The sequence below is a fragment of the Callithrix jacchus genome, chromosome Y (assembly GCF_049354715.1).
Source record: "Callithrix jacchus isolate 240 chromosome Y, calJac240_pri, whole genome shotgun sequence".
Classification (NCBI taxonomy): Eukaryota; Metazoa; Chordata; class Mammalia; order Primates; family Cebidae; genus Callithrix; species Callithrix jacchus.
The window spans coordinates 6,671,671-6,686,543 of NC_133525.1; the positions used below are offsets into that span (position 1 = coordinate 6,671,671).

Sequence of the window (14,873 nt, forward strand, 5' to 3'; positions counted from 1 at the left end):
AGAGGTTCCCTGAGGGCACAGCTGAACCAGAATGGCGCAACTCCGTGGGGGAGAAGCATCCACCATTACTGAGGCAATTCATTCCTTCTAAGGTACACGCACATTGCTGACACAGCCTGACATTGCTGAGGCAACCCGCTACAACAGAAAGGCTCTTCCACAAGGGGTAGCCCATGGCAGCAGGGCAGAGACTGCAGCAGGAGGGCAGAACTTGCAGCAACAGGGCAAACTTCACACCAGCAAAGCAGAGTCTTGGCAGGCAAATTGACTAGACTGCCTCCTAGCTGGGCAGGACACTCACAGAGAAAGCCCCAACGCCCCCAAGACAGAGCATCTGAGAAAATATGGCTTTTTTATCAGTTCAGCTGCAGCAGAATTAAACGTAGCAGCTTAACAGCCCTGAACGAACAACAGAGCTCACAGCTCAGCACTTGAGCTCCTATAAAGTACAGACTGTCTCCTCAAGCAGCTCTCTGACCCCTCTATACCCAAAAGACTGACATTTGGCAGGTGTCATTCTGAGACACAGATAGCAAAAAAAGGAAATGGTAGCATCCCTGACTGTTCCACAGCTGCCACAGAGGTACCTCTGACAAGTAGGGCCTTGAGTGGACCACAGATCGATACAAAAAGAAGAGCTAACAATCCTGAATATATATATGGACCCACCACAGGAGCACGCAGATACATAAGACAAGTTCTTAATCACTTACAAAGAGACTTCGTCTTTCACAAAATAACAGTGGATGACTTTAAAAATCCACTGTCAATATTACACAGATCAACCAGACAGAAAATCAACAAGGATATCCAGGGCTTGAACTCAAACCTGAAGCAAGCAAACCTGATAGACATTTACAGAACTCTCCACCCCAAATCCACAGAATATACATTCTTCTCAGCACCACATCACACCTACTCGAAAATTGACCACAAAATTGGAAGTAAAGCACTCCTCAGCAAAGGCAAAACAACTGAAATCATAACAAACAGTCTCTCAGACCATAGTGCAATCAAGTTAGAACTCAGAATTTAGAAACCAACCCAGAATGGCACAGCTACATAGAAACTGAACAACTGGCTTTTGAATGTTGACTGAATAAACAATGAAATGAAGGCAGAAATAAAGAAGTTCTTCAAAACCAATGAGAATGAAGACACAACATGCCAGAATCTCTGGGACACATTTAAAACACTTTCTAGAGAAAAAGATATAGCAATAAGAGCCCATATGAGGAGAATGCAGAGATACAAAATTGATACCCTAACTTCAAAATTGAAAGAGCTAGAGGAGCAAGATCAGAAAAACTCAAAACCCAGCAGAAGACAAGAAATAACTAAGATCAGAGCTGAACTGAAGGAGATAGAAACATGAAAAACCCTTCAAAAAATTAATAAATCCAAGAGCTGGTTTTTTGAAAAGATCAACAAAATAGACAGACCACTAGCCAGAAGGGGAAATCACCACAGATTCCACAGAAATCCAAATCATCATCAGAGAATATTACAAACAACTCTATGCATATAAACTAGTAAACCTGGAAAAAATGGATAAATTCCTAAACTCCTGTGTCCTCCCAAGCCAAAACCATGTGGAAGCTGAAATAATGAATAGACCACTAACAAGGTCAGAAGCCGAGGCAGCAATTAAGAGTCGAGGCACATAACAAAAGCCCAGGTCCCGATGGCTTCACAGCCAAATTCTACTAGAAACACAAAGAGGAGCTGGTACCATTCCTTCTAAAACTATTCCAAATAATCCAACAGCATATTCTTCCCAAATTATTTTATGAGACCAATAACATCCTGATACCAAAACCTGGCAGAGACACAACAAGAAAAGAAAACACCAATAACAGATGTAAACAAAGCCAAATCAAGAACAAACTGCCATTCACAATTGCTACAAAAAGAATAAAATACTTAGGAATACAACTCACAAGGAACGTGAGGGACTTCTTCAAGGAAAACTACAAAACACTGCTCAACGAAATAAGAGAGGACATAAACAGATGGAGAAACATTTCATGTTCATGGTTAGAAAGAATTAATATTGTGAAAATGGCTATACTGCTCAAAGTAATTTACTTTGGGCTATCCCCATCAAGAATCAATGCTATCTCCATCAAGCTACCATTAATTTCTTCACAGAGCTGGAAAAAACCACCATGAACTTTATATGGAACCAAAAGAGAGCCCAATAGCCAAGTCAATTCTAAGCAAAAAGAACACAGCGGGGGGCGTCACACTACAAGATTTTAAGCTATACTACAAGGCTACAGTAATCAAAACAGCATGGTACTGGTATCAAAACAGAGATATAGACCAATGGAACAGAACAGAGGCATTGGAGGCAAAACAACATATCTACAACCTTACAATCTTTGATAAACCTGACAAAAACAAGCAATGGGGAAAGGATTCCCTGTTTAACAAATGGTGTTGGGAAAACTGGCTAGTTATGTGCAGAAAGCAAAAACTGGACCCCTTCCTGAAACTTTACACCAAAATTAACTCCAGATGAATTAAAGTCTTAAACATAAGACCTGGCACCATATAAACTCTAGAAAGAAATCTAGGCAAAACCATCCAGGACATAGGAGTAGGCAAAGACTTCATGAACAAAACACCAAAAGCATTGGCAGCAAAAGCCAAAATAAACAAATGGGACCTAACTAAACTCCACAGCTTCTGCACAGCAAAAGAAACAGTCACTAGAGTGAATCGGCAACCAACAGAATGGGAAAAATTTTTGCAGTTTACCCATCTGACAAAGGGCTGATATCCAGAATTTACAAAAAACACAAACAGATTCACAAAAAAAAAAGCCCATTCATAAATGGGCAAAGGATATGAACAGACACTTTACAAATAAAACATATATGAGGCCAGCAATCATATAAAAAATGCTCATCATCACTGGTCATCAGAGAGATGCAAATCAAAACCGCATTGAGGTACCATCTCACGGCAGTTAGAATGGCAATCATTAAAAAATCTGGAGACAACGGATGCTGGAGAGGCTGTTGAGAAAGAGGAACACTTTTACACTGTTGGTGGGAGTGTAAATTAGTTCAACCTTGTGGAAGACAGTGTGGCGATTCCTCAAAGCCTTAGAAATAGAAATTCCTTTTGATCCAGCAATCCTATTGCTGGGTATATATCCAAAGGACTATAAATCATTTTACTATAAGGACACATGCACACGAATGTTCATTGCAGCACTGTTTACAACAGCAAAGACCTGGAATCAACCCAAATGCCCATTGATGATGGACTGGATTGGAAAAATGTGGCACATATACACCATGGAATATTATGCAGCAATCAGGAATGAGTTCGTGTCGTTTGTAGGGACATGGATGAATCTGGAGAACATGATTCTCAGCAAACTGACACAAGAACAGAAAACGAAATACCACATATTCTCACTCATAGGCGGGTGATGAAAAATGAGAACACATGAACACAGGGAGGGCAGTACTAAACATTGGGGTCTATTGTGGGGAAAAGGGGATGGCCAGTGGGAGGGGGCGGTGGGGAGGGATAGCCTGGCGAGAAATGCCAAATGTGGGTGAAGGGGAGAAAGGAAGCAAAACACACTGCTATGTGTGTACCTATGCAACTGTCTTGCATGTTCTGCACATGTTCCCCAAAACCTAAAATGCAATAAAAATTTAAAAAACATACCATCAGAGAACACATAATCTCTATTTACCATCTGCATAAAATCAGAGTGTAATTTGACAAGCAGTCAACATTTCCTTTGGACACATTTCATATATTTGGCAGACATTTTTTTGTCCATCATGTGTGTACGTAAAGTAAAACTAAACATCATGGCTTTTGATATTCATAAAAGTAGGCTAGCAGTCATCCCAATGATGTTTCTTGTACATTGTCCGGCTGAGTTTCTCAGCTTGCTATGGGAGGGGTACCACATTTCTTCCTGTTTCACATATATTTGCAACTTTGAAATCTTATATAACATGCTTAAGGCTTTAAAATATAGTCTACCACAAGGAAGTCAGATTGAATTCAATAAAGCAGTAACTCCGTCAGCAATCACCAAGCAAATTCTCTTTGTGTAAAGTGATACATTCTACAACAGAAATTTATTGAAAGCCATATACTGTGTTGACAGGTAATCATATTAATCATATAGGACACTTTTGGAAAGGGGTCCACATTGGTAGACTGAGACAGTCAGGTTTCACCTTAGTATGCAGGTGACTCTGGCAGAAAATGCAGATACTGACCTATAGGTCAGAGTGACCTTCCAAGTGTTGCTGTGTCCATGAGCAAGCTGTTCCGCTTTGTGATTGACCATAGCCAAACGAAGAAGGTGGACTCAGGCAAGCCGTTCAAAGCAGTTTAAGGCAGGAGAGGATACCTTACACCTTCATACAGAAAGAAAAGCATATCAAAATGCAGAGCATATTCTGGAATTAGTTAGCAACTCTTGTGGTGGATTTGCAGGCTCAAGAACATAAGTAGGTCATACCTTGAGAAAGATACATGGGCCCACAGAAAATAATCCTTGGATTTCTGGTAATGAGTTTGTTTGTCCAACACACTCATTCTATTGTATTTGTGATTGTGATTGTGGCAGAAAGAGATTTAAATTGTGAACAAAATGCACAGATATTAGCAATAAAATGTGAACATTACAAAACTCAGATTTATTTCCAGGCTGGCCATTTCCAAATTTTCATATTCATGAAACCCATATGACAATTATTTTCAAATGTTGATATTTTACTCTTTACTAAACAAACTGTATTTATTATTTGACATTGTGTTTCTCAATTATCAATTTCAGGTTTTTTAATTTTATGTAATTGAAACTAAAGAACTTAAAAACAACCTACACAACTTTATTTTAGATAAATTTGTGGTGATATTACCTTCCTGATGAAAATGATGCAAGGTATGGGCCCCAGAGTTTGGAAACCTGTGGTATGAAATCATGTGTCTATTAAAATTGTCTTAGATTTTTCTCTAACGACTTCACAAATATGTTTTGGTTCTGTGCAATAATGATGTCATAATATGATACAATATGAGAATGTCTGGAATACTGATTCCATTTTTAACTAAAGTAAAAACTAAAAATCAAAGGCACAGAATTTCAATCGGGCCTGTGGATCAGGCTACAGAATTTGTATGCAGGACATTCCCTTCCCTCCCTTGCAGCTTATCCTGTGGATGTGTGTGCTCCTGTAATAAATCCTAAATTATTTCATTAGGAAAAATAAAACCTCACCTTGTAATTAACAGACTCATCAATGATTTTATATATGAAAGATTAATTTTTATCTATTTGACTCAATTTTGTTTTTGAAAGTACTGCTTTTATCTCACAAGATTTCTTTTTGAACATGTTTGTGTGACCTAATACAAATGCTGTTTGTTCTCACTGAAGAATTTTAATTTAAACATATCCTGTTTGTTGTAACTTCTTTAAAGGTGCACAAATGTATGTCTGTGTACATATATATTCATAGACACACATGCATGTATGTGATTATATAGGCATATGGTATATATGCCTTGTATATATGAACCAGCTACAGGTGAATTACACACACTGAAATAGTGAACAATATCTAATTTCTCTATTTACTTAATTATCTTCTGGTTACTTGTCTCCAAAACAAAAAATACCTACTGTTTTTATGTGAGGAATGACCTCTTAAAATATAATGGATCATGTGTTTAATGTCATGTAACAATGTCTTTTCTTAATTAAATTAACAATAATATCTGACCTCATTGACTCCCTTACCATTGACTTGCAGTGTGTGGAGAAAGAAAAGACCTGAAGTTATTTTCTTAAGCCCTATGATATATTTCAAGAGGAGAGAAAACATCTACATTATTATCTATAATAAAAATTGAAAACTTTTCTATTGTAAAGTAAGACCAAATAGAAATGTTCATGTGTATATAACATTCACTTCAGTTTACATGCAAAAGGAAAACATGTGATTCCTCTGTTTAAGCTCAGTCAGCCTGTGGCAGGAAGAACTGTGATTTTTCTTTTTAAGCACCTTTTCCATGAAACCTGTTTTTAAATAACCACACCACCTTAACATATTAGTCTCTTCTCTTGCTTTGACTGTGACATACCTGTGAGTGTGTAATCTACAAAGAAAAAAAGTTTAATGGACTCATAATTCCACATGGCTGGGAAGGCTTCACAATCATGGACAAAGAAGGACAAAGGAGGAGCAAAGTCACATGTTACATGGTAGCAAGAAAGAGAGCATGTGCAGGGGAACTGCCACTATAAAACGATTAGATTTCATGAGACATACTCAATACCATGAGAACACCATAAAAAAAAAAAACCGTCCCATAATTCAATTATCTCCGGCTGGGTGCCTACCATCACATTGGGATTATGGAAGCTACAATTCAAGATGAGATTTGGGTGAGGACACAGCCACATTATATCACTGAAAATATCTGGATGAAACTTGGCATCTATGTAGTCATTAGTGTGCATTAATTCACATGATCTCTTTTGCATCTTTCTTTCATTGTTCAATTGTTAAAGGAGAGGTTGCTGATTTACAAGCTTCATTTTTGGAAGAGTAACTCTTAAAACCAAAATTTTATTGGCTAATGTTCTTGGAGAGTATGGAGTGTAAAGAGCTGTCAATAAAAGGAGCCATTTGCTGTATGTCTATAGTCTGAGGTAATCAAGTGGCTTGTTCTTTTCGTTCACCTTGAACATACAATTAAAGTTAAATGATCTACCTGAGGGCTGACTTCTCAGAAGGAGCACTAATCTTGGGTTTTATTATTACTGAAATCAGCCTTCTCAAAAATTTGAAGGCTTGAATTTTTCAAGATTAGTTTGGCAGAGACAGGCTAGGAAATGAGTGCTGGTGATAGGGTGGAGATGAAAAAATAGAGAGGTAAAAAACAGTTTTGGTACACTGAGTCTGCCTGCATGTGAGGGCACAGAGAAGTCACTGGTAACAGTAAAACCAATTAGTTTTCAGAAATTCAAAGGCCTGAAAAGATATCTCAAAAGGGCATTCTGCACTGTGCTTATCAGCTGGGAAAGAAAATAACCTGTAAATCAAACCTCTGTGACATGCAACATACGTACATAGTAAATCTACAGGTATATACCCTAGAAACTAAATACAAGTTTTAAAAAGGCCAATTTAGCTTCTGGTGATTGAAGAAGTTGCAAATCTTGTGATCTCTGGAATAATGTCTGGTAATAATTTAACAAAACCTACATTTTAGCAGAATCTGGGCCCCTTTCATTAAGTTCAATTTCTCCCAAAGTTAGCTTGGCCTGTGACCAGAAATGATCAAGAGCAATATAAAGGTTAAAGGCAAGATAGAGTTTATTAGGTCAGATCTCTTTCATTGTCATAATTTTCTTGTAGGTAGCAGTTAGATGATTCAAGATGAAAGAACTATACTCTTGTAAATAACATAAAATTGTTTTATTTATTCTGTACCTGAAATAGGCACTCTCCCTTGTTGTCAGTTTAAATTTAAAATTAAAAAAAAAATAATCCCTGGATGTTGTGGTAAACGAAAATTCCATGGCAGAAATTAAGCAAACATCAGCTACAAAACACTACATTCATTTGTTAAACTTCACATGCATTGCGATTTCCCTCAGCCAGCTTACAGGATATTTAGAAGAAATTCAGAACATCAAAGATTAATGTTATCAGTTATCCAGTAGAACGCTGTTTGCATAACTAAGAATTTTGAAGTTAGAAGATATTCATTAGTCTGCTATTGGAAAGGTTATTACACTCTTGTTTTTTTAGGGAGGAAAAAGTTGTGGTGAAAGAAAGTAATTCACCAAATGTTGAAAATCTTCACACACCTCTGCAGAAACAACATAAGCAAACAAGTTATTCTGCAGAATTGAGAAAGACAGAACAGTGAGTAAAGAAAAGATGTGTTAAAGGCAGAAGTGTACTGTTAGAAAATTAATCACCTCTCTCTTTAACAGGGGAAGAAAGCATTACCCTATTGTATTATAGAACACTGAAACTGGCATTAGTCATCATTGCTTTATGTACCCTGAATGATAGAATCTTTTCACCTAAGCAAAGCCTGATTAGTTTCATGAAGAAACCCTGTCAAAAATATAGTGATGGAGACAAGTGTTGTAGAACATTTTTAGCCTAAAGCATTAATTAATAATAACTAATTAAGTAATGGAGGGGATTGACTAGTGTCTGAATAATACACACTAATCAGAGATAATCTCACATTGAGTCCCTCTTTAAAGAAGATCTCATCTCTTAAGCTTCCAACAAGGAAAGGCAAGGCTGTCTTTTTTGAAGCTGCAGGAGTAAGTGACTCCCGATACAGACTTAAAATTTTTATTGTCATTGTAGAACAAAAACCATCCTGTAACTTTATTTGGAGCCAGCCCATTTCCTCCTTTCCAGTCCAGAAAATTTTTTCACATGAACTCAGGAAACCTCATGGAAGAAAACTGTTGACTCAATTGTTATACAGCCTCATCCTCTACTCTTTTGGTTTTAAAAGTGGAAGCTTGCACTTAGTTGCTACTTAAAATGCTGTCATCTTTGGTTAAGGATATTCTTTATCCTTATTATACAGGATAACCCTGTATTCTTTTGTAGGGTTTTTAAGTACCGGTGACCAGGCAGCAAAGGAGTTGGTTTGGACGTTATTTTAAAACTTAAAGCAGTCTGTCTTCATACAAACAAACCTCTCCCTTATACAACACAGTTGTTCATAAAAGGCATCAGTGTTTCCTTGGGAGAAAGGCTCAACAAAGGATGCAAAAATGGTACAAGATAGAAAGGAAGAGAGAGGGAAAGGAAAGAAAAAAGAGAGAAAGAGAAACAAAGTGGAAGAGAGAAAGAATGGGAGAGACAGAAGGTGAGAGCGAGAGAGGAAGGGAGGGAGGGAAGGGAAGGAATGATGGAAGGAGGAAAAAGAGGGAGAGAAAAAAAGAAAGGAAAAGAAAGAAAAAAAGCCTAAATGATATCCTGAATCTAGTAATATTTGTGTCTTCTGAGATTGTTTTATGTTATTAGTATTTTACATTCATTTTGTCTTCCACATTAGCGACATATATATACAAATATTGTATCATAATTTCAGCCTAAACCATAACCATTATTTATGTAATTATTTCTACCACAAAAATTTTAATCCAGTTTTTTCTTGTGGGGATGATGACTGAGGTGACAGAGATTGAAGAAAGCAAGCTATCTCTGACCACCAGAAATGTCCTGTATTCTTTTGTAGGGTTTTTAAGTACCGGTGACCAGGCAGCAAAAGGCAACTATGGGCTCCTGGACCAAATTCAAGCACTACGGTGGATTGAGGAGAATGTGGGAGCCTTTGGCGGGGACCCCAAGCGCGTGACCATCTTTGGCTCAGGGGCTGGGGCTTCCTGTGTCAGCCTATTGACCCTATCCCACTACTCAGAAGGTAATAGATGTCACCATGATGGGCACGCAAGTACCCTAAATCAAGAAATGAGTAATCAGAGTTCATATCTGAGATGCATGTCCAGGTTGCAAGAAGTCACTCTGGAAATTGTAACAGAAAATGCCCAGAAGATGCAATGAATCTGTCTTCATGTCTTTTAACTCAGTTGTTTTTACATTTAGTCTGTCATCCAGGCTAAAGTGCAGTAGCACAATCATAGCTCATTGCAGCCTCCAACTCCTGGGCTTAAGTCTTCTCCCTTATAATATTCAGGTATTCAGCCTGCTGAATACCTGAAACTACTGGCTAATTTTTAAACAATTTTATAGAGAAATGGCTTTGCTATGTTTGCCCAGGCTTGTCTCAAACTCCTGGACTCAAATGATTCTCGTTCGTTGGCCCCCCAAAATACTGGGATGACAAATAGGAGCCACCATGCTTGGTCAGCAGTATCTTTCTGCTAATTTAAGTGTATGACAAGTAAATGTTGGTCAAATGACTCGCACACAGTAAGTACTTTAGAAGTCTTCATATTTTTTGTACTAACTTCCAGCTACAATTTGGGAAAATTAGTATGGAAGAGAGAAAGTATGTACAAAAGGAGGAAGAGAGACAGTATGTCAATATTGCAGATTTATAGAATTTGTATTCTGGAGGGCTTTTAGACTTTATTTAAAGTCACTTTTCTGGACCTGGGCTTTTTTGCGTGGTAGGCTCTTAATCACTACCCCGACTTAAGACATTGTTATTGGTCTATTCATAGTTTCAACTTCCTCCTGGTTTAGGCTTGGGAGGACACAGGAGTCCAGGAATTTATCCATTTCTTCCAGGTTTACTAGTTTATCTTTATAGAATTGTTTGTAATATTCCCTTATGATGGTTTAAATTTTTGTGGAATCTGTGGTGATTTCCCCTTTATCATTTTTTATTGCATCTAATTGATTGTTCTCTCTTCTCTTTTTTATCAATCTGGCTAGCGGTTTGTCTATTTTGTTGCTCTTTTCAAAAAACCAGCTCTTGGATTTATTGATTTTTTGAAGGGTGTTTTGTGTCTCTATCTCCTTCAGTTCAGCTCTGATCTTAGTTATTTCTTGTCTTCTGCTAGGTTTTAATTTCTTTTGGTCTTGCTCCTCTAGCTCTTTCAATTTTGACAATAGAGTGTCAGTTTTGTATCTCTCCATTCTCCTCATATGGGCTCTTATTGCTATATATTTTACTCTAGAGACTGCTTTAAATGTGTTCCAGTGATTCTGGCATGTTGGGTCTTCATTCTCACTGGTTTTGAAGAACTTCTTTATTTCTGCCTTTATTTCATTGCTTATCCAGTCAACATTCAAGAACCAGTTGTTCAGTTTCCATGAAGCTGTGCAGTTCTGGGTTGGTTTCTGAATTCGGAGTTCTAACTTGATTGCACTATGGTCTGAGAGACTGTTGGTTATGATTTCAGTTGTTTTGCATTTGCTGAGCAGTGCTTTACTTCAAATTATGTGGTCAATTTTCGAGTAGGTGTGATGTGGTGCTGAGAAGAATGTATATTCTGTGGATTTGGGGTGGAGAGTTCTGTAAATGTCTATCAGGTTTGCTTGCTTCAGGTTTGAGTTCAAGCCCCGGATATCCTTGTTGATTTTCTGTCTGGTTTATTTGTCTGTTATTGACAGTGAAGTGTTAAAGTCTCCCACTATTATTGTGTGGGAGTCTAAATCTCTTTGTAAGTGATTAAGAACTTGCCTTATACATCTGGGTGCTCCTGTGTTGGGTTTATATATGTTTAGAATTGTTCACTCTTCTTGTTGTATCAATCCTTTTACCATTTTTTAATGGCCGTCTTTGTCTCTTTTGATCTTTGTTGATTTAAAGTCTATTTTATCAGAGATGAGATTTGCAACTTCTGCTTTTTTTTGCTCACCATTTGCTTGGCAAGTCTTCCTCCATCCCTTTATTTTGAGCCTTTGTGTATCCTTGCATGTGAGATGGGTTTTCTGGATACAGCACACTGATGATGGGTTTTGGATTTTTATCCAATTTTCCAATCTGTGTCTTTTGATTGGTGCATTTAGTCCATTTACATTTAGGGTTAATATTGTTATGTGTGAATTTGATACTGCCATTTTGATGCTAGCTGGCTGTTTTGCCAGTTAGTTGATGTAGATTTATCATTATGTTGATGCTTTTTAGCCTTTTGTGTGATTTTGGAAGGCTGGTACTGGTTGTTCCTTTCTATGTGTAGTGCCTCTTATAGGAGCTCTTGTAAAGCAGGCCTGGTGGTGACAAAATTTCTGAGTACTTGCTTGTTCGCAAAGGATTTTATTTTTCTTTACTTATTAAGCTCAGTTCGGCTGGATATAAAATTCTGGGTTGAACGTTCTTTTCTTTAAAAATGTTGAACATCGGCCCCCACTCTCTTCTGGCTTGTAGAGTTTCTGCCAAGAGATCTGCTGTGAGTCTGACGAGCTTCCCTTTGTCAGTGACCCAATATCTCTCTCTTGCTCCTCTCAGTATTTTCTTCTTTATTTAAACCCTGGTAAATCTGACGATTATGTGCCTTGGGATTGCTCTTCTTGTGGAATATCTTTTTGGTGTTCTCTGTATTTCCTGTATTTGAGTGTTGGCCTGTCTTGCTAGGTGGGGGAAATTTTCCTGGATAATAACCTGAAGAGATTTTTCCAGCTTGAATTCATTCTCTTCATCACATTCTGGTACACCTATCAAATATAGGTTAGGTCTTTTCACATAGTCCCACATTTCTTGGAGACTTTGTTCATTCTTATTTGCGCTTTTTTCTCTGATCTTGGTTTCTCATTTTATTTCATTGAGTTGATCTTCGACTTCTGATATTCTTTCTTCTGCTTGTTCTGTTCGGCTGTTGAAATTTCTGCATGCTTTGCGAAGTTCTCCTCTTGTGTTTTTCAGCCCCTTCAATTTATTCATATTCCTTTCTAAGTTATCCATTCTTGTTATCATTTCCTCAAATCTTCTTTCAAATTAATTTTCAAGGTTCTTAGTTACTTTGCATTGAATTAAAACATGTTCTTTTAGCTCACAATAGTTTCTCATTATCCACGTTCTGATGTCTAATTCCGTCGTTTCATCACAGTCATTCTCCGTCCAGCTTTGTTCCCTTGCTGGTGAGGAGTTTTGTTTTTTTGTAGAAGGCGAGGTGTTTTAGTTTTGGGTGTTTCCCTCCATTTTGCGCTGGTTTCTTATCTTAGTGGATTTATCCACCTGTCATCTGAGTAGTTGCTGACTTTTCAATTGGGTCTCTGAGTGGATGCCCGGATTGTTGATGATAAAGTATTTCTGTTACTTGGTTTTTTTCCTACCAATCTAGCCCCTTTACTGTATGACTGCTAAGGTCCACTTCAGGCCTTGCTTGTCTGGGGTGCACCTATAGCAGCTGCAGAACTGTGTTTCTTTTTCTGCTATCTTTGCCCCAAAATGATGCCTGCCAAAAGTCAGTCTTCTGCATATAGAGGGGTCTGGGAGCTGCTTGAGAAGATAGTCTGTACTGTATAGGAGCTCAAGTGCTGATATGTGAGCTCTGTTGTTCATTCAGGACTGTTAGGCTCCTATATTTAATACTGCTGCAGCAGAACTCATAAAAAATCGCTTTTCTTCTCAGATGCTCTGTCTCGGGAGGTTGGTGTTTTCTTTATGTCTCCGTTGTGCTGCTTTGCCCAGCTAGGAGCAGTCTAGTCACTATTTGCCTGCAGAGGCTCCACCCTGCTTGTGTGACATCTGTCCTGTTGCTGCAGTCGCTGCCCTGCTGCTGCAGTCTCTGCCCTGCTGCCACAGGGTACGCCTTGTGTCAGAGTCTCTCTGTTGTCACAGGTTGCCTCGGCAATGGCAGGCTGCATCAGCAATGGGAGTGTACCTCAGTAGGTGTGGATTGCCCTGGTAATGGCAAATGCCCCTCTCCTACCGAGCTGCATCATCCTGGGTTCAGCTGTGCCCGCAGTGAAACTTTCCACCTGGGGCATTTGGAATTGCTGTTTTGTTTATCCCACTGCCCTAGCCCATATGTGGTTTTCCTGGAATCTCTTTGCCTGGCTCACTGTCCAAGTCCTGTTCAATCAGATGGATATGCCAATCTGCCCTCTCAATCTCAGATTGTCGGTTCAACAGGGCACCTGGACCAGTGCGTTTTGTGCGGAGTTCTGTGGAGCACTGCTGCACTGAAGCATTGGCCGCCGGCTCCACCGGTCACCAGCTGCACCAGTCATACCCGCTTCCCTCACGTTTCACATCTCTTTTATACCTGGAAATTTCCCCGTTCTGTGAGCAACAAAGATCTGTCTAAAAATGCAGTCCTGACTCATCCTCTACGCATTCACTGAGAGCTTCAATCCTGGTTTGTTCTCACTGTGCCATCTTGATTCGGTCCCTTCTAAAGTCACTTTTCTAATTCATATTAATTATTTGAATCTTCTGGAAACATTAAGAATATGTCTGTTGCATTCACATAGAAGTAGATTCTACCTAGAAGAATAATGCCTCTCTCTGACTCTGTCTTCCTCCCTCTCTCACTCTTCCTCTCATTCTCCTCTCACTCTCTCCTTCTGTCTCTTCCTTTGTTTTTTATATGCTCTCTGTCCTTCTCTTCTATTCTGCTTCTCACCCTCCTTCTCTTTACTCCTTTGACCGCTTCTCCCATCTCCTACTCTTTTCATCTCACTGTTGTTTCTCCTCTCTCTCTTTTTCTCCTAGTCTCTCTCTCTTTTCTTGTCTCTCTCTCTCCATTTTCCCACTCTCTTCCTCACTGTCTTCTTTCTACTCTTCATTCCCCCATCTGGTTTTTTCTCCCTTTGTTTCTTTTTTCTGTCTCCCTCTTTCTCTTTCTTCTGCAAATATGATTTCCAGCAAAGGACCTCCTTCCTGGACAGATCAGCATGAGGCTCTCTCTCTCTCTCAACACACACACACATTTAGGAAGAAATTCCTTGACAGGCCAGCCAGCGTGAGGTTCTTTGCTTGTCCCTGTGGGAACTCCAAACCCTCTTTAGAACCCTGCTAATAACCTGGACAAAAAGCTTTTGTAGGCAAAGCAGAGAAAGAGAAAAACATAGAGATACATGTGCATGATGCCCATAGATGTGGAGTTGGATGTGGTATTCAGCTTGGCAACCATACCGAATTAGAACTGAAATTGGACCTCTAAGTAGTAGTTGGTTTTGCTGCCTAATTAGTAGTCAGCATAGACAGTCACAACTTTGAGCTAGTGCCTAAGGCTCACTAGCAACGACCTCAGTCATCAAGACAGCTTTGCAGTTTGTTCTGTGTCACCAGTGGTCTTCAAAATGCCACCATAGTCACTGGACTGTTTACATCCAAAGAACTGAAAACCCTAATGGAATTTTGTTGGTTTGTTTTGAGACAGAGTCTCACTGTATCCCCTAGGCTGTGATGCAGTGGCACAA

At 38.8% G+C, this 14,873-nt stretch overlaps 1 protein-coding gene across 5 annotated transcripts in view; it reads left to right on the plus strand.

Moving 5' to 3' along the window:
• The window catches only part of LOC100412584 (neuroligin 4 X-linked), a 333,835-nt gene that overhangs the window by 292,518 nt on the left and 26,444 nt on the right, over positions 1 to 14,873 (plus strand). For 3 of the 5 annotated variants that reach the window (XM_035289881.3, XM_035289879.3, XM_035289880.3), the window contains one exon: positions 9,274 to 9,459. The exons of the other annotated variants lie outside the window; for them this stretch is intronic. In XM_035289881.3, the coding sequence (XP_035145772.2) occupies positions 9,274 to 9,459 (186 nt within the window). The remainder of the gene's footprint in view (positions 1 to 9,273; positions 9,460 to 14,873) is intronic. 5 annotated transcript variants of the gene reach the window in all.